This window comes from Chelonia mydas, chromosome 1, assembly GCF_015237465.2.
Source record: "Chelonia mydas isolate rCheMyd1 chromosome 1, rCheMyd1.pri.v2, whole genome shotgun sequence".
NCBI classification, from domain to species: Eukaryota; Metazoa; Chordata; order Testudines; family Cheloniidae; genus Chelonia; species Chelonia mydas.
The window spans coordinates 342,237,622-342,265,311 of NC_057849.1; the positions used below are offsets into that span (position 1 = coordinate 342,237,622).

At 45.3% G+C, this 27,690-nt stretch overlaps 1 protein-coding gene across 3 annotated transcripts in view; it reads right to left on the bottom strand.

The window, feature by feature from the left end:
• Positions 1-876: 876 nt before the first annotated feature.
• The window catches only part of KLHDC10 (kelch domain containing 10), a 33,063-nt gene continuing 6,249 nt past the window's right edge, over positions 877-27,690 (bottom strand). Inside the window, exons 2-10 of one of the 3 annotated variants that reach the window (XM_037889409.1) lie at positions 21,274-21,363; positions 18,261-18,482; positions 17,532-17,686; positions 14,446-14,594; positions 13,679-13,763; positions 11,475-11,541; positions 10,747-10,794; positions 8,928-9,067; positions 877-6,938 (exon numbers count right to left, since the gene is read on the bottom strand). In XM_037889409.1, coding sequence (XP_037745337.1) covers positions 6,729-6,938; positions 8,928-9,067; positions 10,747-10,794; positions 11,475-11,541; positions 13,679-13,763; positions 14,446-14,594; positions 17,532-17,686; positions 18,261-18,482; positions 21,274-21,363 — 1,166 coding nt within the window. In that variant the 3' untranslated portion in view covers positions 877-6,728. The remainder of the gene's footprint in view (positions 6,939-8,927; positions 9,068-10,746; positions 10,795-11,474; positions 11,542-13,678; positions 13,764-14,445; positions 14,595-17,531; positions 17,687-18,260; positions 18,483-21,273; positions 21,364-27,690) is intronic. The other 2 variants (XM_037889410.1, XM_037889411.2) reach the window with 2 other exon arrangements.

Below are 27,690 nucleotides of genomic sequence, written 5' to 3' on the forward strand. Positions count from 1 at the left end.
AATCATTGATAAAGATATTGAACAGAACCAGACCCAGAACTGATCCCTGCAGGACCCCATTCATTATGCCTTTCCATCATGACTGCGTACCACTAATAACTAATCTCTGGGAACAAGAGTTCGGCCCTAGTAGCTTCTAGATCTCAGCAAGGGTGAGGCATGGGCTCAGGCTTAAGATTTAAAGACAAAAACTCCCCTCCCAATTCTGCTTTGACACATATAGGGACAATACCTACTTCACAGGAGCATTCAGAGGGTTGGTTGCAAGGGACAGTGAAAGTAGAAAAGCCATTAATGCAATAGCCCTGAAAGATTTTTTTTTTTAAAGGATATTAGCAGATGCAGATACTAGCATGGAAGACAATGGGATGGAGCAAGAATGCATCAGGACTGATCGCTGAGGTTCAAACTAGAAGCAACTTTCAACAATGCAGAATTATTTATAATCTTGCAACACTAGCTTCTGTGCTAAATCTGCACTGGATGCTAGTAGCATACTTAATAAAAGGATGATACCAGGAGGGCTGGGGCCAATATGGACAGGCAGTGGAGTCTCATGCTAAGCTTTCAACCAACGTGGGAAGCCAAACTTTGGGGTATAGGAAGCAGCTTTGAGCGCTACCTTTGAGTAACACACTTTAGCCCTACTCCTAAGAGCTGTCTGCTTAGATCCTGAGATGATAAAGTGCTATAAAGCACAAAGTCCCTCAGTAAGAAATGGGTTTAGAATCTACCCCTTCTCCCTCAACACCGCAACGACGTGTCCATTGCTGTGAAGCGATTGAGTTGAATGCTGCACACTTTGCCGTTTGTGTTGGCTCTGTCTCTACCCTGGCCAACGGAAGAGGAAAAGGAGAGGTGAAGGGACACAGCATGTGATTTGGACAGAGGTTTTTTATTGGATTTAAAAAAAAAACTGCAAAAACACTGACAAGGTCCATAAATACAGGCAAGTACATCTCTTGGTCAGCCTTCGCCCTCCCACCAACCCAGCACAGCTTCACACCACAGGATGTTGGCATGGCGACAGAAGGGATGACCACCCATTGCTGCATGCATATCAGACTCCCACACTAAACACACAAACAGGACTGGGGGGGGCACCGACTGAATGTCAGGCAAAGGCAGAGGCTGGCCAAACGCTCCCCGGCTGGAAAGAGGGCACAAGTTCATTCCTCAACACCAAAGAAAGAAACTGCACTTACACAGCCGACTTGTCCCCAGTTCATCCCCTACAGCTAGGGTAACTTCACATTGGACTCTGCATCCATACCGAATAGCATGAGAACATTGCCCTTGGGTCTACTAGTGTCTAGAACTGGCTGCCGATGGCTTTTGATCAAAGGGGGGGGGGGGGGATAATGCAGAGGAGGATTTAAAAATAAAAAAATCACAGCAACAGTTCCATCATCACCCATGAGGCTCAGTCACCAGGTTAAAGTGGCAATAAATGGAGAAAAGCCAGAGCAAGGGAAGCATGCAATTGAGTTAGTGTTGTGGGATGAGAACTCAAGACATTTTACAGCAACAGATCTATGGCCAGCACACACTGTAAACATGGGAGGAGCAGCACGATTCCTGCATCCTCCGTTGTTCTAGGCGTGGACTATCTGACACAGCAACAAAGTGTGTTTGGTTTTGTGTAGCAATCCCCTCATAGCTGAATACATGTTGGTCCAGCGTTCTTCAGTGCTCTGTTACTAGACTGTTTCTGCTCAGAGAAGCAAGTAGAGGCAGAGCCTGCTTGGAGCAGGGTAATAACTACTAGTCAGCCTGGCACCAAGGGAACCACTTACAGGATTTGAAACAACACACTTGGAATCTAAAAAGATGCTGTCATGTCATGTCAGCATCTCTCGTTATTTCCCCAGGAGACCTCCATTCAGAGTAGCTGTAACACAGGGTCACAGCAGTGCTCTGAGAAAGTCTTTGGCATAGGGTCACATGATTAGGACTTAGAAGGGTTATTTTAGTTACCCAGGAGACCAAACACTGCAGTCATTACTCATTCCTTTTTGTCAGAGGAAAAGCCAAGTAAGGACTTCAACACGGGACCTGTTTTACACAACAGGGGCTTGCTTCAGAGTTGCTGAGCCCCAACTCCCACTCAAGCCCTTAGCTGGGGGAACTCTGCATCACGGGGGGGAGGGAGGGAGAGAAGAGAGTAACAGGCTGCAACACTTACAACCCTGTTTCTTTAAACAATGGCAAAGCCCAGGAGTTAGTGGGTTATTCACTCCTAACATGTAGGAACAGCACCAACCAAGTGAAGGTTACCGGAGACTGAATTTGCCAGCCCATCTGCCCCAGCTGGCCTACCAGCACTACTTAGCTCCTGAAACTGGCCCACCTCCCTGGGAAGGAAAAGCAAGAGCAGTGCTTGGAATCTGTTCTTTACAGAGATGTGGCAGGAATGTATCCTCCCTTTGTACAGTGCCACTACCCCTTTATCAGGCCCCGGAGAACTCCCCCGCAACAGGCCCTGCTCCGGCTGTTCACAGGGTTTGGTACCAGGCTGTTTTCTAATGTGACAAAGTTCATATTGCTTAGAGACAATGACGGCTTTTATTACTCAAATCTTCCAGCTGCACCAGAAAAGCTGCAAACAAGCATGAGCTCAGAGGGGAACTGCACGTCTTTAATGAGGCACAATTGAAAAAGCAAAACGGGGGTGTGGGGGGTGGGGAGAAGAGTTCCAGAGTCTGTTTGTCCCAGAACAGGGGCACCTGTTTCAGGCAGCACAGTGAAGCTGTCAGTTACCACAGGGGAACCGAAGCCTGGCATTTTCACTGTCCAGGGAAGAACTACTGACCTGTGATTATAAAATACCAGACTTCTATTTAAGCCTGTGCAGACACGCTTCAGAGGCTCGGTTGGTTGGTAAAGCTTTGCTTTGCTGTTCGCTTTTAAACGCTTAAGCCAATACACAAAACTGCTCCAAACATCTCACCCATCAGGGCTGCAAATGAGGCGTGGAAGTTGGGAAGAGATCCTGTTTTATTGACCGTTGTAGGGAAAGGAGGTTTTCTCCTGACAATCAGGAGGACCAAGCAAAGGAAGTTAGCAGCAACAGGAGGGAGGGGAAAAATGTAGCTGAAGCTGTTTGATGTAAAATAATGTTTCAACCACACTTATTTTACTATGCAGGAACACGGTTTCTCTGCAGGATGCAGCTCGGTTTGCAGTAATTCAAGTCCTTTTTTTTTTTTAACCCACAAAAAATAAAGACTGTATTTTTCCTCCAAAGATCAAAATAACTAGCCTAAAGACATTCATGTGGGACAGAAGTGCAGTGTCCAGAAGGATTTTTTTGTAATACGAAAATCAGATACTGCCGTATTTTTTCTGCCCAAGTATCCCCTTTGCTCAAACTGCAGAATTTATTAAGCAGGTTAAATGGCTCATCTTAACCCTTTCCCCTCACATACAAGTACTATTTTTATGGTTGGAAACCGCCCCAGCAATACTGGGTATTTCTAGTCACATTTCAAGCTCACTGGAAAGTACAGTGCTAATAGAGAATACAAGTCTCCGATTTCAGCAACTCAGCTGAGACTACTGTTATCAAGTGGAGAATCATTGTTGCTCCACTTTATTTTGAGGAATCAGAAGGAGATGCAGGGAGGCCATCAAAGCATTAACAGATCAGACTATCGGTCTATGATGGAGAGGATGAAATGGGCTCATTACTCAGGGCTTGGTCCTTGATGTTCTTAGCATGATCCAGCTCCCACGGAAGTCACTGGGAGAGGGGGATGTGCAGCTGTAGCCCCAGGTGCTAGTGTAGAAGAGGTAAGTGAACATGCCGCCAAGTTTCAAGGTGCAGTAGGGACCTATATTCTAGCTTCACCAAAACGCTACATACCACACGCAGTCTGGTCGCATTGACCATATTGCGCTGAGCGATCTGCAGTAGAAGTAAGAATCTGCAGTAGTGAAAGTAGATTACAAAGACTGCCAGAGGCAGGGGTGGACTTCGGTTGTCTTCAGTGCTGCTTTAAGTCAGGAACGGCATCAGCAAGGCAAATCACATCACGGACAGGCTTAGGAAGGCCAGTGTAAAGCAGAGCCCATGAGGCCATTTGAGCTGACAAGAACGTCTAGAGCAGGAGCGTGCATGTATATAGATCCACTACATTCCTCTTAATGCTGCCTTTGGAATTGCTGGAGGAGTAGAAGAGCGCTCAGGCTAAGACGCGCCGGGGACTCGGGAAGAAAGAGCCAGCACTTGTGCTGTGTTGCCCTTCGAAGATGATGCTCTTGGCCAAAAACGGGAGACCCTAAGGCTTGGTGTAGATGTGAGATCTTTGCAAGAGAAGATGGGAGCCGCCAGAATTAGGCCAAAGGGAAAGTCTCAGGTGGATGGAAGCCGAATGGAAGCATCAAGCTGGGCCTCCAGAGAGCGTTCTGGAAGTGGGGTTAGGAGAAGAGCTTCAGACATCTTGGTGAGCTCTCACACACTGCAGCCTTGGTCACTGAAAAGGGACTGGAAGCCCAGGAACTGAGCGCTCACCAGCTCGACATCTTAGGCACTATTACTACAAACAGCCACCTGCACACAGAACCTGCATAGCTAGATACCGATGGGCTTATCTGGCTATTGGTCCCCGACATCCAGCTCCATTGGGAGCTCTCAGTTCGGACAGCAGCATACAGCTATGCCAGTGGATGGAAGCGTCAGCTGCTGTCGCTCAGCCTAGTACCCGGAGAGAGGACAGAAAGTGAAATGAAATGCTGTTGCGTGCCCTCCACACACAAACCCATACTTTCTGCCCATGGGGATCGTCCTCCGAAGACTGACAAGACTAGAACAAACCTGGGAGACTGAGAGGCCAACATGCTGGCCATCAAGTGACGCTAGCACCATCCCACCTGGGTATAAGGAGAAACCACATAGGAGGTCTTAAGCAGGTCTCTGCATGGATATCAGCAGCCATCCTGCAGGCTCAGAAGACATCTAGCTTCTCCTTGCAGTCGAGAGCATCCTGCTAAACTGCACTGAAGGGGGCCTGAGACAGCATGGTTAACAGCGTTAAAAGCACAGAGCAAACGAACAGGGTTTGAATTACAAGGCACTGAAAGACGTTTACATTTGAAAAGCTGCCACATCCCTTATTTCGCTGAGGCCATGAAAGGAAGAAGCTAAATTTATGGTAAAATACTGACCCAAAATGATAGGGCAGGGGAATCTGCAAAAGAAACTTAGGGAACCTTACGACAACAGATATTATTAGGTAGTTACTGAGCAGTGGAGCTGGGAGCACAAAGTAGCCGCAGAGACTCATCAGCCTTCAGATCCATCTTGTGGGGTTTGCTATTGGGATTTATTGAACACTACTGCAACCTCTTAAAAGAAAAGCAAACCTCTAAAATTGGCTTTAGACATTGGAGGGGGAGAGTTATTTGGAAAAACTACTAAAAAAGGCACTTAACAAAAATGGTCTTCAAAATACAATTGTTTTCTTCAAACCCAACGTCTCAGCCTAGTTCAGCTGCTCCACATTTGATGGCCAGTTCTGTACATTCTCTCAAGCTGGTTTCACAGTGACATGGAGCACGAAGAGAAAGACACCCAGGAAATCGACATTTCTTCCTTTCCCCCTTTTGTAGAAAGGCAAACAGCATTCACAGCAAGGCAAGAGACAACACTGTGAAAAAATGAGCTGTTAATTTTGCAGCTCCCCAGAAGCAACTGTCCACAGAAGTTAAAAAAAAAAAAAAAAAAAAGCCACACACAAAAGGAATAAAACAAAGCATTGGACAGGCAATTCAGAAAAAATTCCAATGCCTGAGAGAACAAACAAACAGGCTGCGAAGTTATGCTTAGGTAACTAATGTTGAGTTGGCACAGATGGACTAGACCCTGAATACAGAGGGCATGACATACTTAAGGTTAAAGACAGCTTTAAAATCGCTATAGTAAGTTTCCTCAGTTCGCTTTTTCAGAGTGCAACATGGGCAGAAAGGGGAAGGTGCAGCATAACACACTGCCCCTTCCCACCACCTGTTTAGAGAAAACTACACAGTAGTCCATAAGCGGCGATTTTTAACCACCCTTCCAGGCAGACGTTTCAATATGAAAAAGGTGAGGAACAATTACACTGTTGCTTAAAACCACGCCACCCTGCACCGAAATTTTAAACTGCGCTGGCGATCTTCGTTTGCTGCTCCCACGTGCCAGCCATCTCCCAGAACTCAAAGACGATGATCACATGCCCACAACACACATGCAAATCTTCAGGCAGCGAATGCTATACAGAGGCAGAGCCAATTCGGGCATTCAGAGGATGGATGCTGCTGTGACCAAAGGGGAATTGGACTGTTCATTCAGCATGTGGTTGAATTGGTGCAGTTAGCGTCTCCTACTCAGTTAAATGCATCTTTAGAAACAATAAGTTAAACACCATGTGTAAGCAGGAGCTGCCACAATTTCTAAGCCCCTTCCCTGCATTTATTAGGCTACAGGCATGTGCTAATAGCAGGTTGGTGGCTGTACGTTACGAACGAGATCTGAACAGCATCTTCGTTCCTGAAGTATTTAGAGAGATCCATAAATAAAAAGCTGATTTCCATAAACACCAAATAAACATTCACAGAAAGGCATCCGACGTATTTGCTGAGTAAGGCGCTGAGAGCAGGGTCCTCCCGTCTCCTTAGCAGCGGCATCCATAAAGGGCGGGGGTGTCTCTTTAGTGTTTCTAGGGCAGAGTGAGAACAGCGAGGAGTTCTCATTTCAGTCGCTCAATGAGTCCCTGTGTGAGGCCAAGGTGCAAAAGCTGCGATCTGGAGAGAGTTGCTAGATGAGGGAAAAATCCCAACAGCTTCTCCCATGACAGTTCCAGAAGGCTGGGGACTACTAGCCACATCTTAAATAAGGAGCCAGTCCGTTTGTTTTCGTGGATGTTGACCACCCCTCCATGGACGTACATGCAGCCAGCCTGGGTGGAAACAGGACAAGAGGGAAGTTACTCATGTTCACACACACAGCTAAGCTCACTACTCACTGCGTGTGGGGCTAAGCTTCTGAAGCTCATGTGCTTCTCAGAAGAACCCTGCCATCGACATCTGGAGAGAACCAAGCATTTGGACAAGCAGCAATGGGCTTACTCTGCCGCAAGGGAGATTTAGGAAAAACATGTAGACTATCAGGGTAGTTAAGCACTGGAGGTTGTGGGATTCCCATCGTTGGAGGTTTTTAAGAACAGGTTGGACAAAAACCTGTCAGGGATGGTCTAGGCATAGTTGGTCCCGCCTCAGTGTGAGAGGATGGACTAGCTGACTTCTTGCGGGCTGCTCCAGCCCTACATTTCTATTTGATCTTTAGAACCAAGGAGTCATTCTGATTTCAAGAAAAGGTCTGTGCTGTGCTACTGATGAGCCAGCAGAGGGAGCACAACTTACGTTCTAGGGATGGTATGGACACCAATGTTGCTGATCTCAAAAGGCGATAAGAAAAGGAGGACTTGTGGCACCTTAGAGACTAACCAATTTATTTGAGCTCACGAAAGCTTATGCTCAAATAAATTGGTTAGTCCCTAAGGTGCCACAAGTACTCCTTTTCTTTTTGTGAATACAGACTAACACGGCTGTTACTCTGAAACCTGGCAAAAGGCGATGTAATTTTGAGGGCCATTAGAAGAAAGAGCTTGTCAGACTATGTCTAGGGGAACCTATTCCTGCAACCATTATTCCCAAATGTCCCACTAAAGTCATGCAGATTTATGTCTAAGGGATAATGACCAGGCCTACAGAGCATAGGACAAAGGTAAGCTTAGAGAGACAAGGTGGGTGAGGTAATATCTTTGACTGGACCAACCTCTATTGGTGAGAGAGACAAGCTAGAAAGGTAACGCCTGTAAGAGAATCTTACAAATACGATAACATATTAATATCACCAGAAGTCCTGAGAGTGTCCCTTTAAGACTGTGTCACAGTGAGTCATTTAAAGGATACCAAATCATCCTTATGCAATAGCTAGTTAGAAACGGATCCTACAGCTGATCCATGATTTCTAATTCCTGGATTGTCCAGCAGGTTTGGAGGTTGCTTTCCGATGCTCGCCCACTTAACGCAGCGAAAGTCCTCTCAAGACACTTATACACCTGCTCACCTTCAACTCCCTGCAGTCCCTCAGGGGCCAAAGGCCACAGCAGTAGGTTGGTTTTTATAGAGTGGGCAACTGATGTTCAGAGAAGAATCATTACTTTGGGCTAACGCAGTCTGAAGACTAGGACAGCTTCGCTGCTTTCTGGAAGCACAGCATGCGGTGTGCCATGGCAGCCAGAGAGCACCCCGCCGGGTACACAGTCAGAATGACAGGGAGTTCCTGTTCTAAAGGCTGGAACTCAGCTCTGGCCTTAGTCTCCCCTGTATACTGGATTTTGTTTAAGCCCACTGAATATGTTCCTCTTTACTGATGCCAGTGGCTCCATGCCATACATTGTAAAGCTAGACTCCTGTCAAGGCTAGAGCCTGGCTGCGGACTGACTTGACTGCAGTCTAGAAGTACCTACGTGGGAAACGCATATTGGATAGCGGGCACGTCAATCGAGCGGAGAAAGGCCTGACATGAGCCAATGGCTGGAAGATGAAGCTAGACCAATTCAGAGTGGAAATAAAGGTGTACATTTTTAACAGTGAGGATAACTAACCACTGGAACAATTTACCAGGCGTCGTGGTGGATTCTCCATCACTGGCTATTTTTAAATCAAGACGAGATATTTTTCTAAAAGCTCTGCTCTAGGAGTTTTATTGGGAACGTTCTCTGGCCTGCGTTATACAGGAAGTCAGACTAGATGATCACAATGGTCCCTTCTGGCCTTGGCATCTATATTGCAGACCCACACAAGTGTCCGAACAGGTAAGTGCACGAATTAAGCTGTATCTAACAAGGCATATAGGGGAAAGACAGACTACAGCCACTTACTGGTGTGACAGCAGCACAGTGAAAATAAACTGGTTCAGGCATGACAGCTGGGAGTTTCACCCACTGGAAAGTTTGAAGATTTAGCTTCCAGATGTCTCCCAATATCACTTCTCCGTTATATCCCCCACAGACAAACACATCTATAGAAAAGGGACAACAACCACACAATGCTTAGAGACCAATCTAGCATGATGATCAGCCACGGCCAATTCATTTAAGAGTTACAGCACACACACTAACTGAAACCAGCAACCTGTCCTCTAGAACAGCTCCAGAAAGAATGTCCACTTTACAATCAATGTGAGCTCTGAAGAGCTTCTCAGAACTATCACGGTAGGGACCAGAGCTAACAGAGATTGTGTGGACACCTCCCCTGCCATTCACTTATGCACATATCACCTCCCAGCCCATTTGCGCCCACAACAGCCAGATGGCAATTACAGCAGTTGCTTATGTGGTGAGGTACAAGATAGAATCGCCCCTGCCTGAGAAGCGAGTGCAGCGCCCATGCTCAAGGGTTGCTGCTTTAAAAAAAAAAAAAAAGTCTTAAAATCAACCTGAGACTAGGTTAATTGTGGTGTGGTTTGATTAGGCTCCCATTTCTTTTAACATGTAAGCCTCAGTTGAAAGACTTGGAAGTTGAGGGTCACTATTTTGACTTTAATTTCTTCAAGTTGCACGTGAGTAATTACTTAACCAGCTTGCATGGCTGCTGCTGCTGAACTAGAAGTGCAGAAGCGTTACATGGACTGCTGGGGCTACAGAGAGGATCTCAACTTTGTCAGAGGCAATGCACAAGGCGGTTCATGGCTGTAGGCCAGCGCTCATCATGGAGCGAGTATGGATCTCATATGCTTGCCCTCCCCCCTCTCCAAGGCTACATTGCAAACTCTGCAATGGAGCAAAGTAAGATTTCTAGTAAGATCACCTGGAGGGGGTGGAGAGAAGAGAGCAGAAACCTCCACCACCACAGGCCAAGAAAGCTCAATGCGTTTTCTTTGCAAGCTTATATAATGGCCTCTCATTTGTTACCGCATGAGCGGTTCCAGGCTCAACTCTGATACTGTCTTTTAATCTAATCTGCACGCAGCTTTATAGGCCATCACGAAAAGGCCCCTGTGCCTGATAAACCCCAAAATGATTCTACCTCTAAAGAACTCCATTTCAAAGTTTGACTCTGCCTCTTGTCTTGGGGCAGAGAGGTTAAGGACAGATCGGAGGAAGGGCTCTCATTGGTAAGTGTGGATCATGTCATCAGCTACGTCGTACAGTGCTGTATATTGAGGCTGTAATACACTCAAAGACAAATCACCACCTAAAACGGTGGTTTATATGCTGCATATAATTATAGCTCTGGACTCTTCAGAATCACATTTGTAATAAACAAAGTATGTTATATTCCAGAAATTAAAATGACCGGGAGAGGTAAGAGACACTCCTTAAGCTCCATCCAGCTGGCTCCACTGAGCACAAGGAGTAACTAAACTCTCTCGTGAACATCTATGTGTATTATCGCCTCCTGCTGGTGGCACTTCACTGACACTGAAAGTTAAGGTTTTTGATAAACTGTAGAGTCTCTGGTGCTGGTCCCACGAGGTGCTGTGTCCTCAGTCCCACAGAAGATGGCAAGTATTTTGCTGGATTGGGCCCTTTATTACACCCCCCCCCCCGAATGTTGCTTTTCTTTGGGTCTCCTGTAGGATCTGAGACAGCATTTCCCATATTACAGAGACCAGGCCATTCCATTTCTTACCACTGCTGGGGCAAGTTCTCTTTAAGTGTACATGAGGCATCGAAACAGATCAATTGCTATTCTTACCATTTTTTATTTGTACACAACTGTGGCATCTTCTGGCTGCCGGGAAACCTGCAAAAAGAGCATGGTCATGAATATCAAACTGAGAAATCTAAATGCCACTGAACAGCTCAGTGCTGGGTCATACAGATATAAGCCAGTTCCTTTATTTGGGGGAGAAAAAAAAAATCTGATTTTTTAAGATCCCCACCACATGGCTGCCACGTTCATGATCTCCAAATTCTCCACTTTTCAGGTTTCAGCAATAGGCCACAAGGGCCAACGTGGTTAATGTGAGTCTAATCCACTTTTCAGGGGCAGGGGAGAACATCTCACAGCCCCCCACCTCGAGCTCTGATCTCTGGATCGCTATAAGAGGACAGGAGTCAGAGCTCTGTAAGCTAGGATGATCCCTACTGCTAAAGGGGCCAGGAGACTCTGGAAGTGGGGGGGTGACTTTTCTGGGAGGAGCGGGAAAATGACAAGCCAGTCTGGCTCCGTCTCCGGGGAGGGGTTGACCATTACAACTCTACTAGTTTGTGACAAGGTTAAAACTGCTAAAAAGACTTCAGACCACTTCGTTCCAACTGCTGGAGTAATGAAGTGAGTGGAGTTAGGTACAGCAGACCCGTTTGTACACGGGCGCGTTACAAAAGGCTTTGAATTTCCGAGTGCCATCTGCTACTAGGAGGCAATCTTCCCTGCCATCCATTTTACATAAAAGAGTAAGAGGTCTGCAATCCCAGACTTACCTATTTTCTCATGAGGTCTCGTTGCAATTTCTTCCCAGGTGTTTGTTTCAAGGTTGTATGCATGGATCTTAAGGAGGACAAAGGTGACACATTAGCTCATATGGTGCTGTCAGGATAAAATTAATAGGGAGAGGCAGCTACTGGCACAAGACCCAATCCTGGTCTGGTGCTGAGCACCCTTCAGTCCCACTGAACACGGACAGAAACAATTGAGGGTATGCAACACATTAAAGCATCAGGAAACTATCTTCAGCTGCCATACGCAGTGCCAAGAGAAAAGGAGTACTTGTGGCACCTTAGAGACTAACCAATTTATTTGAGCATAAGCTTTCGTGAGCTACAGCTCACTTCATCGGATGCATGCTGTGGAAAATACAGAAGATGTTTTTATACACACAAACCATGAAAAAATGGGTGTTTATCACTACAAAAGGTTTTCTCTCCCCCCACCCCACTCTCCTGCTGGTAATAGCTTATGTAAAGTGATCACTCTCCTTACAATGTGTATGAAAATCAAGGTGGGCCATTTCCAGCATGGCCCACCTTGATTTTCATACACATTGTAAGGAGAGTGATCACTTTACATAAGCAATTACCAGCAGGAGAGTGGGGTGGGGAGAGAGAAAACCTTTTGCAGTGATAAACACCCATTTTTTCATGGTTTGTGTGTATAAAAACATCTTCTGTATTTTCCACAGCATGCATCCGATGAAGTGAGCTGTAGCTCACGAAAGCTTATGCTCAAATAAATTGGTTACTCTCTAAGGTGTCACAAGTACTCCTTTTCTTTTTGCGAATACAGACTAACACGGCTGTTACTCCGAAAGCAGTGCCAAGAATGGTTTACCTTTGCCAGCCACTCTAAATCATTTTCACCCTGGTTTTGACACAAAAAGATATCACAAAATAGTGCCCACAGTAAAACCCAGGCAGAAAAGTATCTGTCAAACTTGTGTGTTGCGACTGTCTGTTATAGTTAAATCTAGTCTGGAGGGGGGCGGGGGAGGAAATCCCACAGTTGAAGGCAAGAAGTGCAGAGTTTAACATCATTTCCCCCTCTCCCCCCTCCCAGCAGTAGTTAGTTGCATCAAGATATACTTATCTAGGAAGAAAGATACGAAGCACAAAGAACGGAGATGAGGACAAATCATTTGAACAGTGACAAAGAAAAAGTTTTTGAAAATGTAGCATCATTTAGAGTCCTCTCCCTGTCCATCAAGTGTCTTGGCATCTAAAACCTATTTGCTCCACAAAAAGAGGAAGTGAAGACAAAGTATTTACCATTAGAAACGGAGCACAAGTCGGGGGTGGAGTATAGGAGAGAGTCAGACACACACACCTGAATCCCAGTATCATTCTGTTCCTTTTAATGAATCAATGCCTCCTTATTTTGGCACAGATGGTACGTCTGGAAAGATGCTCGAGCAGAACATCATTTCCTTTTAACCACATTAAGTTGATCCTTCTCAACAGAACTACAAGTTACTTTGGGAAATTGCTGTGGTTGTTGAGAATCTACCAAATGACTTCTTAATTTGGGATTCAACACAACAAATTGGTAGTACACGCATTCCTTCACAAGTCAACATTTTAATCACGCCGCCATTTATATTCTCGAGGGAATTCGCCACCAAAAAAAAAAAATTCTGCAAATTTTATTGGTCAATAAATAAATGTGGAGGCTCCAACATGGCAGTGGGGAGCACAGGCGACCGGCTGCACAGAGGTGGGACATCACCCTGCAGTCCCTCAGCCCCCCAGGACATGGACTTGGCAGTGAGGCTGCACCTGACCCTGACACAGCACAAGTGCCGGGCCTGTTCTCGGGGCATCCCCCGCAGTGATTTACGTCTCTGCTGGCTGCCTGAAACAATGCGCTTATGCTGCTGGGGAGGGGCGCATGACCGCTCTGGTGGCCTCCCTTTGCTTCCCCATCAGAAAGTCATTTATCCGCAGGGAAGCAAAGAAATCTGCACAGGACATGAATTCTGCGCATGCATAGCTGCACCGAATTTCCCTAGGAGTACTCTTATAACAGGCTGTTCTCCCTTCTTCTGGTTATCCCAGTTCTTATCACCTTCCCTAGTGTCAAACTAGGATGGCATGCTGGGGATGAAGAGAGTGCTGATTGTGCCCTGCTCTGTCTCAAACCCTCCACTGCCAAATGCCTAGGTCTTTTCATTTATTTATTTTGATCTCTTTACCTTATCCAAGGAATAAGCAGTCCAGGAAGTTCCACCTCCCAAGATATAAATCCTCTGCCCATCATGTGCAATTTCATGTCTGTACCTGAGGGTGCAAAGCCAGGTCCATTTAGCATCACAAGAAGTTGATAACTCCCTTGCAGTCCAGCACTAAAAGCTATTCTAAACATGACTAGCTTGAGTGGCTTAGGCTGATACAGCCTACCTGTTGTCCTAAAGCAGTATCCAGCGGCAGGAGTTTTACTTGGGCGCTTTGGGATCTTTCACAAGCAACCCAGACAGCAAACCCAACCCTGAGAGAAGTAAGGTATTGTTGCAACTGTCCTGCATAAAACTAGCTTGATCTTCTTCTGATCTCTGACATCACATTACAGGATCAGAGGAGAGATGGGTCACATACAGCTTCCTTCCCTCCCCCACACTTCACCAACCAGCCAGCCCAGAGCACTGCAACTGTTCTTGTGTTGCACAGTCTAGTTTTAGTGTGAAGACTGAGGCGTTTGCCACATCCTGGGATCCATACACCAGAAGTGCAAGTCTTCAGACACACACGACTATTGCTAATAAACGTGTCCATTAGCTCTTCCAGTTTCTCCCACTTCAGACAAGTTACAGTGTGTTCCCTAGTCAAAGCCCTCTTGAGATAATGCATTTGCCATTAGAGCAGAGTAGTTTTTCGTATCAAGTCTACCATAAATTTCCTTTCAAAATACGCATCTTGGAACAAACGAAAGCTCGCAGGGAATATAAAACCATCAGCGTCTCACCTCTCCTCTGGCATGTCACAGTGCATGTTGTTTGGTTTCAGTTGTATCCATTCCCTAGTGTTAAGGTCTAATTTATGTAGATCTGTGCTATAAATGTAACCAGTTGTTCCTCCAAAAACATATAGGGATCCATTAATGATAGCCATAGCCTGGAAGATAAGGAAAGAAAGAAGGCAGGCCTATTAGAAGTGACATGTTAGTTCAGTGAGTGAAGGAAGGGGAGATTTCCCGTTCTTCATGACCCCTGTATACGCTAGAGAACTGGCCCTTTATCACTTACAAAACCACATTTCCAGAAGTGATGCAGCAGAGGAGGGGAAGAGGCAGCCAGGAGCTGCTCAACAGGGCCTAATGGAGTCAGTGTAGAGGTGGCCAGGTAGCTACTTCCCAGAAAATGGGGACAGGAGAAAAGCAGGTGGGGGTGGCTTCCACACTGGGAAATGAGTGCACCTTCATGGAGAAAGACCCATATCAAAGCCCATAAACCAGCATGTCGCTGGCTCAGTACTGGTCAGTCAATGACGACATTCGCATGAACAGACCCAACAAAGGGAAGGCGAGAAGTTGGTTTAGAACAAGGCTTTTCATTTTAGTGTAACGCTGAGGCCCTCCAGACTGGTCCCTCAGCAGCAGTTAATCACCAACATACTGAGTCCTACCCAGAGGGGCTTACATTTTAAATAGGCAACCCCCTACTGCACTGGTTCTATCTTGAAGCGCACTGTAGGGTGAGGTTATCGTATGCAGCCTTTATAGCAGGAGGGAGTTTGACGGGGACTTGAAAGGAGAGGGGCACCTGGAGCATGGGGCTAAAGGAGTTCTGAGCCTATGGAGCAGCATGGGAGAAGGCAATGAGCAGCGATGGGGAGCATGAGACAGGATTCCTGGCAGAGTGGTAAGAAATGAGAGTAGCCAAGTAATATGGAGCAGTGCCCTGAAGGGGAAGAAGAGTGTCACAGATCCACAAGATTGGTGCTACGGCCCCAGCTTTGGAACAGTCTCTAGGCAGAACCCCTTCAGTGTGCTAGACCTCTAGGGGTCTCACGCTTGCTCCAGAGCTTCACCGCCTCCTCAGACTGGACAGCAGGGCCATCAGCAGCCCTGCTGCATATTGGGAGCTCCGTTTAGCGAGTCCAACTGAGGCAGACCCCTAAGGGAGACTTGCACAATCGTAGGGAGCAAAGAACCTCCTCCATCAGCATTTGCAGTGACACTAAGCTGGCACTGTAACACCGAAGAGTTTACTAGTTGATGGGAACATGGGGAGCACAGAGAAAAGCAAAGTATAGCACAGTCCATCTGACCTCTTTGTCCCAGCTCAGGTGTGTGTCCCCAGAAGTCCTCAGCACCCAACCCTTAACCACCCCCTAGCGCCTTCCCAGTCCTTTGATCTCCACCTGGGCAAACACTGCCTGGCTTCCTGCAGAGAGGTGGGCCATCTAAGGTCGTTGATTGCTAGGTATCAAAGTCCTGATGATTGATTTGCCAGTCTTCTCAGATACTCCACTGATATGGGTCCTAAGCTCCAGACAGCCAGAAGCCATTCCAACCTGTGTCTCTGAGCCTCTGCAGAGAGCAAACCACCCTTTCCACCCCCAGGAAACCCTGCAGCGCATTGGGGAAACTGAGGCACACACCGGCTTCAGAAAAAATATTATAGAACATTCCCAGTGTCACACTGAGAAGCTTAAATTTGATATGAGAGGCAAAATGAAGTGGAAGGATTTAAAGAGGGAAAGTGACAGTCTGAATAGCAAGCAAGGCGTTGAGAACTGCTGAATTCTGAATGCACTAAAAAAAAAAAAAAAAAAAAAAAAAGACGGATCAGTGCACTAGGGGCTGTTTGAATGTTCAAGTCCAACCACAGTTAACCTTGTGAGTCCGTACAGGGCTGACCAACGACCAGAATGGTTAGCTTTTTATCACATACATATAGTTAGCACGTATCAGTGACAAGGATGAAAACCCTGGGCATGGAAAAAAACACATGCAAGATAGCAGATGAGGCAGCCTTTACAATTCAAGAGTGTTTTAAATGTCCATCCATTTACAGCGTTGGGCAAAGGTGTGGTCAGAAGGAGGTGGCAGAAATGATCCCAGGCTGTAGCAGAGATGTGGATGCTTCTCTGGCACACAGGCAGTATCTTGCAGCTCAGTGAGTGCCAAACTGGGGATGGTGAATATGCTTTACACATCCCTCACTTGGGGACAGTACCTAGATGCAAGTGGAGATGATATCTGCTATGTGTGCGCATATGGGGATCGGTTGTGCTCATCCATACCAGGCTATTTAATCCAAGATTTATCACGAGTGGTACCACAAGAGTGGTTTACAAATAAGAATATTAGATGCATGAGAGAGAGACTTTTCTATCTGACATTGTGGTTTGCGAGCATAAAATCTTCTGAAGTTCCCACACCACAGAAACAGACAAAAAACAGCCACAGAAGCTCCCTTCCATTGGTCGACTTTGATGCACTAACACTGCATTGGCCAATCCACTTCCATTCAAAACTTCCTTTAAAACTTCCAAGCGTCAATTCCTATTGCTCTACCACCGACGAGCCTCTGACCTTATACTTTTGATCTTTGACAAAGTCTAAGGGCTGGTCAGCACTGGGAACTTACATTGGCCTAGCTTTGTCGTTTGGGAGGGGGGTAGAAGGGGTGGATTTTTTACACCTGAGACACGTAACTATGCCGACCTAACCCCCGGCGTAGACTGCAGGGTCGACGAACGAATTCTTCTGTCCACCTCACACCGTCTCCTCTTGGGGAGGAGAATTACTATTGCAACGGGAGAACCCCTCCTGTCGCTGTAGAGAGTGTCTACCCTGAAGCGCTGCAACTGTGCTGCTGTAATGCTTTAAGTGTAGACACACCCTTCGAAGGACAACAGGCCTGGCCACAAGCAGAGGGGAGGGGGGAGGCACTAGACAAAGAACCACTGAACGTCCAACGAACAGGCAGCTTCGCACATGCATATCTTCTAAGCGAAGTGGGGCAGAGTTGCACCCCATCCACTTGGGGCATTAGAAGGCTATTTAATAAGGGTTGCCTTTGCACCCTAGGTTTCACTTGGTACCTGTCCATATATTCGATTGGGTTTCTTCCCTCGGCAGCTAAGCAGGGCCCATCGCTTGTACTTCACGTTGCAGACGTGGACGTCGTTCCCGTTGCTCTCCCCAAATGGGATCCCGGTGCCGCCGAATACCAACAGGTTGTTCCCATGCAACACAACTAGGAAAAAGGAGCACAGGTTTGGGTCACACGCTGCTCTGGGAGAATGGAAAGGGACCGCACTATTATTGTCTCTATTGAGAGGACGAAGAGCTAACGTTTCTTGGAGTGCTGCATAGGAGAAAGGTAAGGAGGCCCAGGCTAAGAGCCTGCATGCTTTGGTGACGGGGCCTACATTTTCAAGGGCAGCTAGTGATTTGGGAGGTCAATTTTTGGATGCCTTAAGAGAGGGCTGATTTTCAGCAAGCGCTGGGCACTTGTCCTCTGAAAGTCAGGCGCTGTCAAGTTGTCTCAAGTGGGCACCCAGAATCACTACGCGTTTTAGATTTATGGCAGGCACTTTAAAAACGCTGATTAGGAAGCAGGTGGGTGAGGTGAAAGAGGGCAACAGTAACAGTGACCTGCCCATAGACACACAGCATGTCCGCGGGAGAGTCAAAACAGAGCACAGCCCTCTCACTTCTCTTTTGTGCTCTAGTTACACCACGTTGTCTTTACACAGTTGGATCTGCACAGCACTAGGGCATTCCACTAGGACAGATTTCACATACAGCAACTGGATTCTTGTACTCACGTGACATGGATGCTAGTTCTCTAGGCATATAGCCTTCGGTGCCCATTTGGTGCCATGCGCCTGTCGCAAAATTATATCGCCAAAGTTCCCTGAAGAGAGGGTAGTCTTCATTCTCTGGCCCGCCAGACTCATCGTAGTCCGGGTTATACCCTCCGAACACGTACAGGTTGGCGTTATCTGCTACACAACGATGGCCGCTCCTTGCTGGTGGGGCTCGGTGGCCTGGAGCAGGAAGAAGTTATTTTTACTAAGCATATACAGAAGGGAGAAAGCAAGGTCAGCAAGGTTTGGGGAGCCAAGGAAGGAAGGAAGGAGCTAGGTTTGCATGTTTTGGGGGATCAAAGGTGGACGCTGCAGTGGATGAAATTTCAGCTTCCAACTGTAACAGCTAGAGTTAAACGGCAATTTTTATTATTTTTTGTGTGCGTGCACGTGCTAAGGAGTTGATATTTCCATTATGAGAAGATCCACCTCTCTGCAAAGGTCTTCTCTCAACAACTTGTCTTCAAGGGCCTGCATGTTACATCTCATCCTAGACTACTCTACTCGTCCAACTGGACCTTGCCTATTCAGATGCTCTGTTATACTCCATGATCTTTCAAACCCTTCCTCAGAGCTCCCTTTTTCGGATTTCATTCCGGACACTGTCCCAAAGGTTTATAGTAAAATGTTGAGAGGGAACAGTGAACACATCATGATTTAGCCTCACTTCTTCCTTAATTCCTACACTACGCTTTATCGTTCGCTCCTGTGGGGCTGTGTTTCAGGCAGGGACTTGTCGCTTGTGTGTGTCTGAAGCACCTTGCACATCTATGGGACGGAGTTAAACAGTTAACTAAATTAAGCTTCAGAACAGCACAGTAGCAATCCCCTGGAAGACCAACACAAAGGCCTTAATAATACTGCCTGGAGCACAGTCGGGAACCCAAGAGAGAACACAGGCTACAGGAAAGGGTAGGCAATGGACACGTACCTCCCCAAATGGAAGACCTTCGCATGCCTGCTCCTTCCCTAGAGCAGAAGGTAAAAAGGGCAGGGCGCGGGCAAATCCAAGACAACACCACATACTGAAGATCATGCTGGTGCCAAATAAAATTTGGATCTCCATGCTCTGCGTAGGCCTCATTCCTACTACTAGGCAGCAACAACTTTGCCACCATGCAACAGACCTGTCATTAACTCAGGTTCAGATTCACTCTCCTGTACGCCCCCCTTTGCCCTTGTGCCCCACTCCACACTCACACAGAAGGGAACCCCAGCACAGGCCAACACATGAATCCCTCTCAGATTAGTGGCTAAAATGTGGGGGTGAGGAAGGAGAGTGCTAAACAAAAATAAGCTCGGTAGCAGAGGCAATTTTACATCTTCCTGACAGATTAAAGACCACAGGCTAAGACTTGGGACAGCCACTGTCTTCCTGGAGAGTGACACTAGAAATCTTCACTGCCCACGGACAAGCGATCCGAAAACAATGCCCAGCTTGTTTTAGTTCAATACACATGGCGAATCAGGCCTAGCCTTGCAGCTATGACCAGACAGGATACTTCCTCCTCATGACCTGGAGCCACGGACGACGTGGCTAAAATAGCTGGTTGTGTTTCTCTAACTCCACCATTTTGCTGAAATGCCCACTGGTAAGCATCACTGTCTGCGGCTTTCAAAACATCCCCAGAGCCGCCTGTCGCAAGGAAAGCTAACTGCAGGAAGTCTCTCCCTAGGAGCCCCTCTTCCAACAACATTCTGGATAAGCAAATGTAGAAAGAGTTCAGAATAAAGGGCTGTTACCCAGGGAAAGGCCTTTTAACTGCATTTCTAACTCAGTGGGCCAATTTATTCCAGCAGTCAGGTGCTCTGGAGCTGAACATACAAGAACTACACCCATATAAGAGCGAAGTCCCAGCTTGCTGACACTAGGATAGGCAGTGAAGATAGTATCACCTATAACTCAGATTGCCTGACACTTTCCTTTATAAATAACCAAAACCAGTGTCTGATAACTTGACTTAATTTTAGCCCTTCGAGTTGAAATTTCCCATGCCAGGTGTTTGCCTCTGGCTTTTCTATATATAAATTTCAGCTAGAACAGTTCAGCTGTTTCCAAGAAAGAGAGTAGGGGAAAAATACAGTGTTTGGGCCTTTAAAAAAAAAAAAAAAATTCTTCCAGCCATCACTGAGAAGCTGGAGCCCCATCATGCTTTTGGCACAGGGAGATGACATTTGGCAGGAAGGTCACCCTGGGTCAAGGATGTGCCTTTTTCCGTGCCTGTGAGAATTTGCCCAAATCTGACCAAGTTAAACTGAAAAAAACTCCAGTTCACACATGCTCAGAGAGTCAGAGTTTAGCAGCTACATTCGCCAAACATTCTTTATTGAGGATGCTCCATCTCTGGGCTTCCTAGCAGCTCCTAGGAGATTTGGAAATTTTGGCCTTAATCTCTCAGTTTCCCACGTGCAAAATGGGAATGCCACCATGTAATCTCACAAGAGCGTCAAAGATAACTTCATCAGTGTTTATGAAACACAAATCCTATGGGGAGACCGCCACAGAGATGCCCAAGAGGAAATGATTAATTTTGTATTCAGTGCAGGTTTTGGATAGTGTACAGTAAATGAGAGCAGGGGCCTGATACTGAATGTGGAGAGCAAAGAGAAACATTGAACAACTGCCCATTTGCTGAATGAAGCCGAGGTCCTAAGGCACATGTAGCAGGTCTCATGATGACTGGATCTAGCGCATTTCAATTATCAGTTTTCGACACAGGATAGAGGTCACATCAAGGTGATTTGGCAAGAGTACAAAAGTGCTCTTGTTTCGAAGATGCAATTCACAAAACTCCCCATTTTAGAAAGTCAGATCAGCAAGCAACATACTGCTATGAACCAAGCACACCTTTAAACACCTGTGCTTACACACACCCAAACCACAAGCACTCCTTAAGCAGCATTTGGAAAGCGCAGAATTTAGAAGAGGTTCCCATCACCCACACAGTGATCGGTGATCAGCGCCACCCACCTGCTCTGAAAGACCTCTTACGGACCTTTAGGATGGGACGAGATCGAGGGAAGCGTCTAATTAGGACCAATCGTATTTTCTTCTTAGAGCCTGTTACCACAATTACCAGCAATGAGTCAGATACATACACTCAGCAATAACAGCAGCAAGTTAAGAATCAGGAAAAATATAAAGCATCATCACTAACGATGGTGTAAACTATCAGTCCAGAAAGGTTAACAGGTTTTATCACCCAAAAGAAGCAGATGTGCTTAAACTGGTTCCAAGTCTGCCAGATTAAGGTACAACTATTGTGTAGCGTACACTTGTTCGGATAGGTTTCAGAGTAGCAGCCGTGTCAGTCTGTATCCGCAAAAAGAAAAGGAGGACTTGTGGCACCTTAGAGACTAACCAATTTATTTGAGCATAAGCTTTCGTGAGCTACAGCTCACTTCATCGGATGCATCCGATGAAGTGAGCTGTAGCTCACGAAAGCTTATGCTCAAATAAATTGGTTAGTCTCTAAGGTGCCACAAGTCCTCCTTTTCTTTTTACTTGTTCTGATCAAATTCAGTAATCTGTAGTGGAGTGCTGCCATCTTGTGGCTAAAACTCATCAGCTGTTTTATGTTGTTTCTAGGATTCAAACTGCTTTTCATAGCACTCATCACTCACAAAGCCAATGAGCAGCAAGTGGGAGATAAAACCCAATGAACTGGTGAAAAATCTTGTCATTAGCTCCATCTGTGGCACAGGTGTGCATTACACTGATGAGAGAGATCCCTATGATACTATTCTGAATCAAAAGGAAAAGGAGTACTTGCGGCACGAAAGCTCATGCTCAAATAAACTGGTTAGTCTCTAAGGTGCCACAAGTCCTCCTTTTCTTTTTGTGAATACAGACTAACAGTTGCTACTCTGTATTCTGAATCATGTTTTTCAGTTATCTGCATTAATCAATCTCTTCACCACAGGGAGAAATCACCAGATATGGACTAGATTAGTGGAAAGTAGTATAATCCTGACACATTCAATAACTACAGTTATTGGAACATATCTCAAGTTCACCAGCCCCAGGTGTCTTTCCAATGTGTTCATGAATTTGGCAGCATTACGGAAATTAACAAGATGTGACAGTCTGTTAAAAGTTCCATTTGTATCCCTACAGCAAATCATTGGAATGGTTTGATGCAGTTATGTATTTTTAACACACCCTATGTTACAGGGCCAACAGGATTAATGTGTGACGCTAATCCAAGCCAACTGGTTAAATTTGGATTAGTCAACAAATAGGTTTAGCGATGGGATCTCAGCACTGGGGTGAGAATTACTCAAAGAAAAAGTGGGTTTGATCCACGCTTATTATCAGATGATACCAGTCAAGCCAAATAAACATCAAGCCAAATTCATTCAAATTCTGTTGATACAGACATGGCTCCCATTTTAACCATCTGTCAAATCTCTTCCAGGTATTGAGACCCAAGCTTGAGTATAACAGAACAAATGTGACCAACTTCCCTTTTCAATTCCCCCTCACACTTAACATTTTACTCTGCATTGCTGACAAGGTTTCATGCTTCTGGAACTGCAAAGGAAGCATTTACAGTAACTGAAATGCTTTGCAGAGCTGAGTAACATACACTAACATGTGTGTTGAACAAAGTAAGAGGTTTTTGCACGCGACAGTGGTAAGTTGAAAACTGCATACAGGCTGCATTTTGGCCATTACCACCATGAAAGACAATTGCCTACCAGGACTGGCCTCCTATACAATACTGCTGTCCTTGTTCAATAAAATTTTATTAGCCAATGAAGAAACTATACCAAATGTTAGTGCACAAACAAGAGTCACTTGATACATGTATTAAATCAGTAACCAAAAGGCTATTGGTCTCAAATCTACATTACTCTATTGAATTAAGATTATCTGATACTTTAAAGGTGATCTGCAAACGAAAAACTGAAACATCGATCATTTTGGTTTGCTTATAATGAATACGGTCTAACAGCAGTTTTTTGATTCATTTGTTTAAAGTCAGAAGCATCTTCTCTTCCTTGTTCATTTTTTTGCTGGAGGTTTCTTTAGAGGACAAAGAACTGGAAGGTCCAGGGCATGGAATCTTTTCAACAACAAAAAACTTGTCCTTCAACTGCTTGTCAGGCATTGAATTAAATTGGTTTTAGAGCTTGAATAAATATCACTTCCCCTTTACTTCCTTGGTATTTTTGATAACATAATTCTACCATCTCTCCATTTGTCCATAGAGTCTTCCAGGGAAAAGAAGACGATAAACCACCTGTATTTGTGTGTAAAAGACAAGCAAAAAAGAAAATTTTTTAAAAATCTCAAACTTTTGAATATCAAAGCAAACATGAAAAAAAGCAAACATTCTTTCCAGTTCACCTTTAAAGTTAGTAAAATAAAACTCACTAACCCTTAATAAAGCTCCAGATTAACTACAGATCAACCAGGAAGTTGTCAAAGGAGTGCTTAGATACAAATAGATTGGAGTCCAAATTCCATCCTTGGTTAGGCATACGCAGAACCCAATGGAGTTAATGGGTATTCTGCATAAATAAGCAACAGCAGGATTGGATCCACATATCTGTATGAGTCATTCCAAGATCTCTCATAAAGAGATTAAAAACAGAGAAAGGTTTATTTGCCAAGATAAACAGAAAAAGACATCAGAAGCCAACATTACCATCCAAATAGGTTCTTGCCAGTTCAGAACCAACAGTTCAATTTCAGACTATACAGCTACTCCTTAAACTTTTCATTTGCATCTTTAAAACACCCTGACACCTATCCCTCATACACACTGCTAATCTGGGTACCAATGCATTCCCATTCTTATTACCCCTCACCCATACCCTCTCCATTGTGGACAGCATCTACCTGGTTGCTTTGTCTTTTGAAGGAGTTAGAAAGCTCTTTAGGGCAGAGCGCTGCCTTTTACTATGTTGATGGAGTCCACTGCAATGGGGACCTCAATTCAGACTGGTTCCTCCGCGTACTCTAGTAATATAACTACCACCCCACCAGCTGACAATAACTGAATCTTAGACTAGCGCCAGTTTACCACTATCTCCTTTACTTCTTTTAGCAAATCTTGTTAGAGCAGTAATCTGGAAGCTAAAGTACAGGATTGCCACTCTATGCAAACAGGTAACGCTTGGGGAACCCAGAGCCCCTCTTTACTTTGCTTAGAAGTATGCTTCAAGTATATGTGAAGCCAAAGGCTTTGGAGAGAAGAATGTTCCCCGCCTGGGCTCCTTAGGCAACCAATCCTTCATAATGTACTAGCCCTTTCTACTCTCAGATGTCTGGGAAAAGATGGCATGATATTACAATACAATGGGGGTATAAAAGACAGGGCATAGCCATGCTATGCAGAACAAACTGACTCATACCCTCTGATAAACACCATTTCTGCTAAGCCTTAGATCAATTTGCACCCAAGTACGAGAGAGACGAAAACTCCAGTACGAGACATCGGATATAAAGTTTCCAATTTTTACCCTGTCACCTGCATTATGCAAGTATAATATGAAGCATATTGCTAGGTTCATTGCAATGAATATCAGAAAAGGAAGTGATTGAAATTTATGCACCAAAGGGGAAAAAAAAATGATTTACACAAAATAGCTTCAAAGTACAAAGTTCTGAACAGCAGAGCGGACTGTCAGTTCTGCTTTCCCAGTTTCAAGGCTCCAAAGCTAATTTGATTGACATAAAACCAAGCAAGGCATCAGGAACTTTCAGAGGAGGAGAAGAATTCAGGCAAACAGCGTGACATTGAAATACTGCCACATGGCCATACCTCAAAAGGGTTCTAAGTTAGGACTAATCAAGTCACTTTTCCATGACGTGACTGCATTCTAAAGTCAACTGAATTTTTTCCCACCCATATTTCAACCACTCTGTATAATTTTTCCTCATATATAATTGAACTGCAAGGCACAAAGAAAAGCAACTCAACCACTGAATACAGGCAGCAAAAATGTACAGTAAGAGGGACCTCAGGCAGAGCAGCAAGACAAGTTTAGTGGACAAAGCAATTTGCCTTCCATTTTATTATCTTTTTTTAATCTCAGGAAAAGAAACGTTGGCATCCTGCCACTGGCCAGACATATACAACAGAGCAGTAACTGCCCCATAAGCTAACAATCTCTCCCCTAGTTAGGATTTACGAAGAGGTACTATATGGTGTTCGCGTAGTATCCTTTAACTCTTCCATTAGGATTTTCATTTTCAAAAGAGAGGCCACTTTAATCTTGGTTTTGAGACCAAGTGCCGGAAATCCAGTCAGTGTCCCTTTAACAGGACTGAGTTGTTAAAGCAGAGCTTAACTGAAAAACAATAATTAATCGACTCAAATTAAACTTTTCCTAGTGAGTGAAAGGGGCCTAAACCATCAATTTCTGCAGAATTTAAGTTTTGTTGTTCTTAAACTGAATTACTAAGCCTAGTGCCCTGGTAGTTATCGTCACAGAGGGAACTGATGCAGTGCTGTCTTCCTAAATCTGTGGAGACAACACTCCAGCTTGCTACTGTGCTTTAGCTGTCCCAAGAAGCAGACAAGAACCTGGTCAGTTTCACGGTTGCTATTGGGAACCCTGTGGACAGAAGTGAAACTGATCAGAATCACATCTGTTTCATCCCCTTGTTGGGAAGAGCTGAGGTGCAAGTGGCTGGAGCTATTTGCAGGGGAAGAGGATAAACCCCCTTGTCCCTAAAGAGGCATGATGTTGCCAACCCCACATCTAGGATGTGAGGCTTGGGATGTGGGGAAGGAATAAAGCTCTTTCTGGCAAGCTCTGTCCAGTCCAGAAACGTGACTTCTCCATCCCCAGCCAGCTACTAGCTGCAGACAGATACAGAAGATGGAGACCCTGAGCAGGGTCCAGGGAACAGCACCTTGATAGGAGCCTCAACACACACTGTCTTCCCAGCAGCCAGAGGGAGGAGCTTCTCAGCAAGATATTACCCAAGCTTCACAGATGGACATTCTACTTATATCTTACTGCCCTGTAGCTATCAGGTGTCTGTAAACAGAGAATGAAAAATACTCCTGATCAAGAGTCCAGGGGATTAGAAATTAGTCAACAAGCAAACTCGAATGCAGTGTGGTGGAGTTTAATCCCAGGATAGGAATGAAAAATAGCCCTAAGAGCCACACAAAGGCAGCCATGTTATTGCTCTAAATCATCAGGTTTTATTGGAAGCTGACATAGAACTTCCACAGGTGTCCAATTTTAAAGGAAAGCTGCATTCTCTCTGCTCAGCCAAGCAGGATCGGTGTTCACACGGTAAGAACTCCTTGTCACGGCAAATAAAACACATTTCAAGGCTTTTCAATACAGTTCTTTCTGAGCCTAGAGCTGCAGGCAGGCAGGCGAGGCTAAATCAGTTTTTAACTCGCTTTAACGACGGTTAACAATGGTTTAAGCAGTCGGAACTCACTGTTGAAGCAGGATGGAGACTGGGTTAGTATCTCTTTCATAGGGCCCTCAGAATGCCAGTCACAGGTGATAATCTTTTCAGCAAGATGGCTGCCTGCAGCTCTAGGCTCAGAAATGCTAACTGCATTTTAAGCACACCTGGTTAAAAAAAATGCCACGCCACCGTAAAGAATGCTGCTTGTGGGAGCACTCTTACCAGAGGGGTGATCAAAGTGGGGGAAGTTTTCCTCTGACCATGGAAGCAAAAGTGGAGGTTTTAGATTATTTTTGTTCTATTTTATTTTCACAGGCTTAAACAAAGACGTTTCCCCTGCAAACAAATCACATCCGTTTAGTTTCCAACCCCTCCCATGTGCATTTTAGAATTTTACCTCACTCACCTTCTCTAGTTGGAGACTCAGTTACTGGCCTAGAAAGGATTGTGTTACAGAAGCAATTCCTGAAATTGGAATTCTAGTTCTCAAGTTTCAACATCCCCTCCCCACAATCCACTGAGTTTATCCAGATCTGTGTGTACAGGACACAAAATGCTTATGGTTTGCTTTGATCTATTGCATAGACAGTAGTTTCAGACAATTCACTTGACAGTTTGTTCATTACGCCTTTGAAAGAAGCTGCAGTATGTAAAAAGGAAAGAATAGGGGCAAGATAAGAGTCAGTAGCAGCCTTTAAGGTCTACTTGTTACAGTTAGGGTGAGCAGACAGCCTCATATTAGTGGCTTTGTCTTATATAGGTATCAATTCCACCCCCGCCCAGAAAAAAAGTGTCACGATTTTTCATACTTGCTATCTGGTCACCCTAGTTGCAGTCCCAGAAAGATAGAGGGAGATTTTCAAAGTCAGAAGCACTTAGGCTTCTAGCTGCCATTTGCGCATTTGAAGAACGTCTTCCCCGTTAAGTTGCATCAAGTTTGGCCACAAGAATTCTCATTCTCTACACATGCGAGACACTCCCTCTTAGGGCATGTCTTCA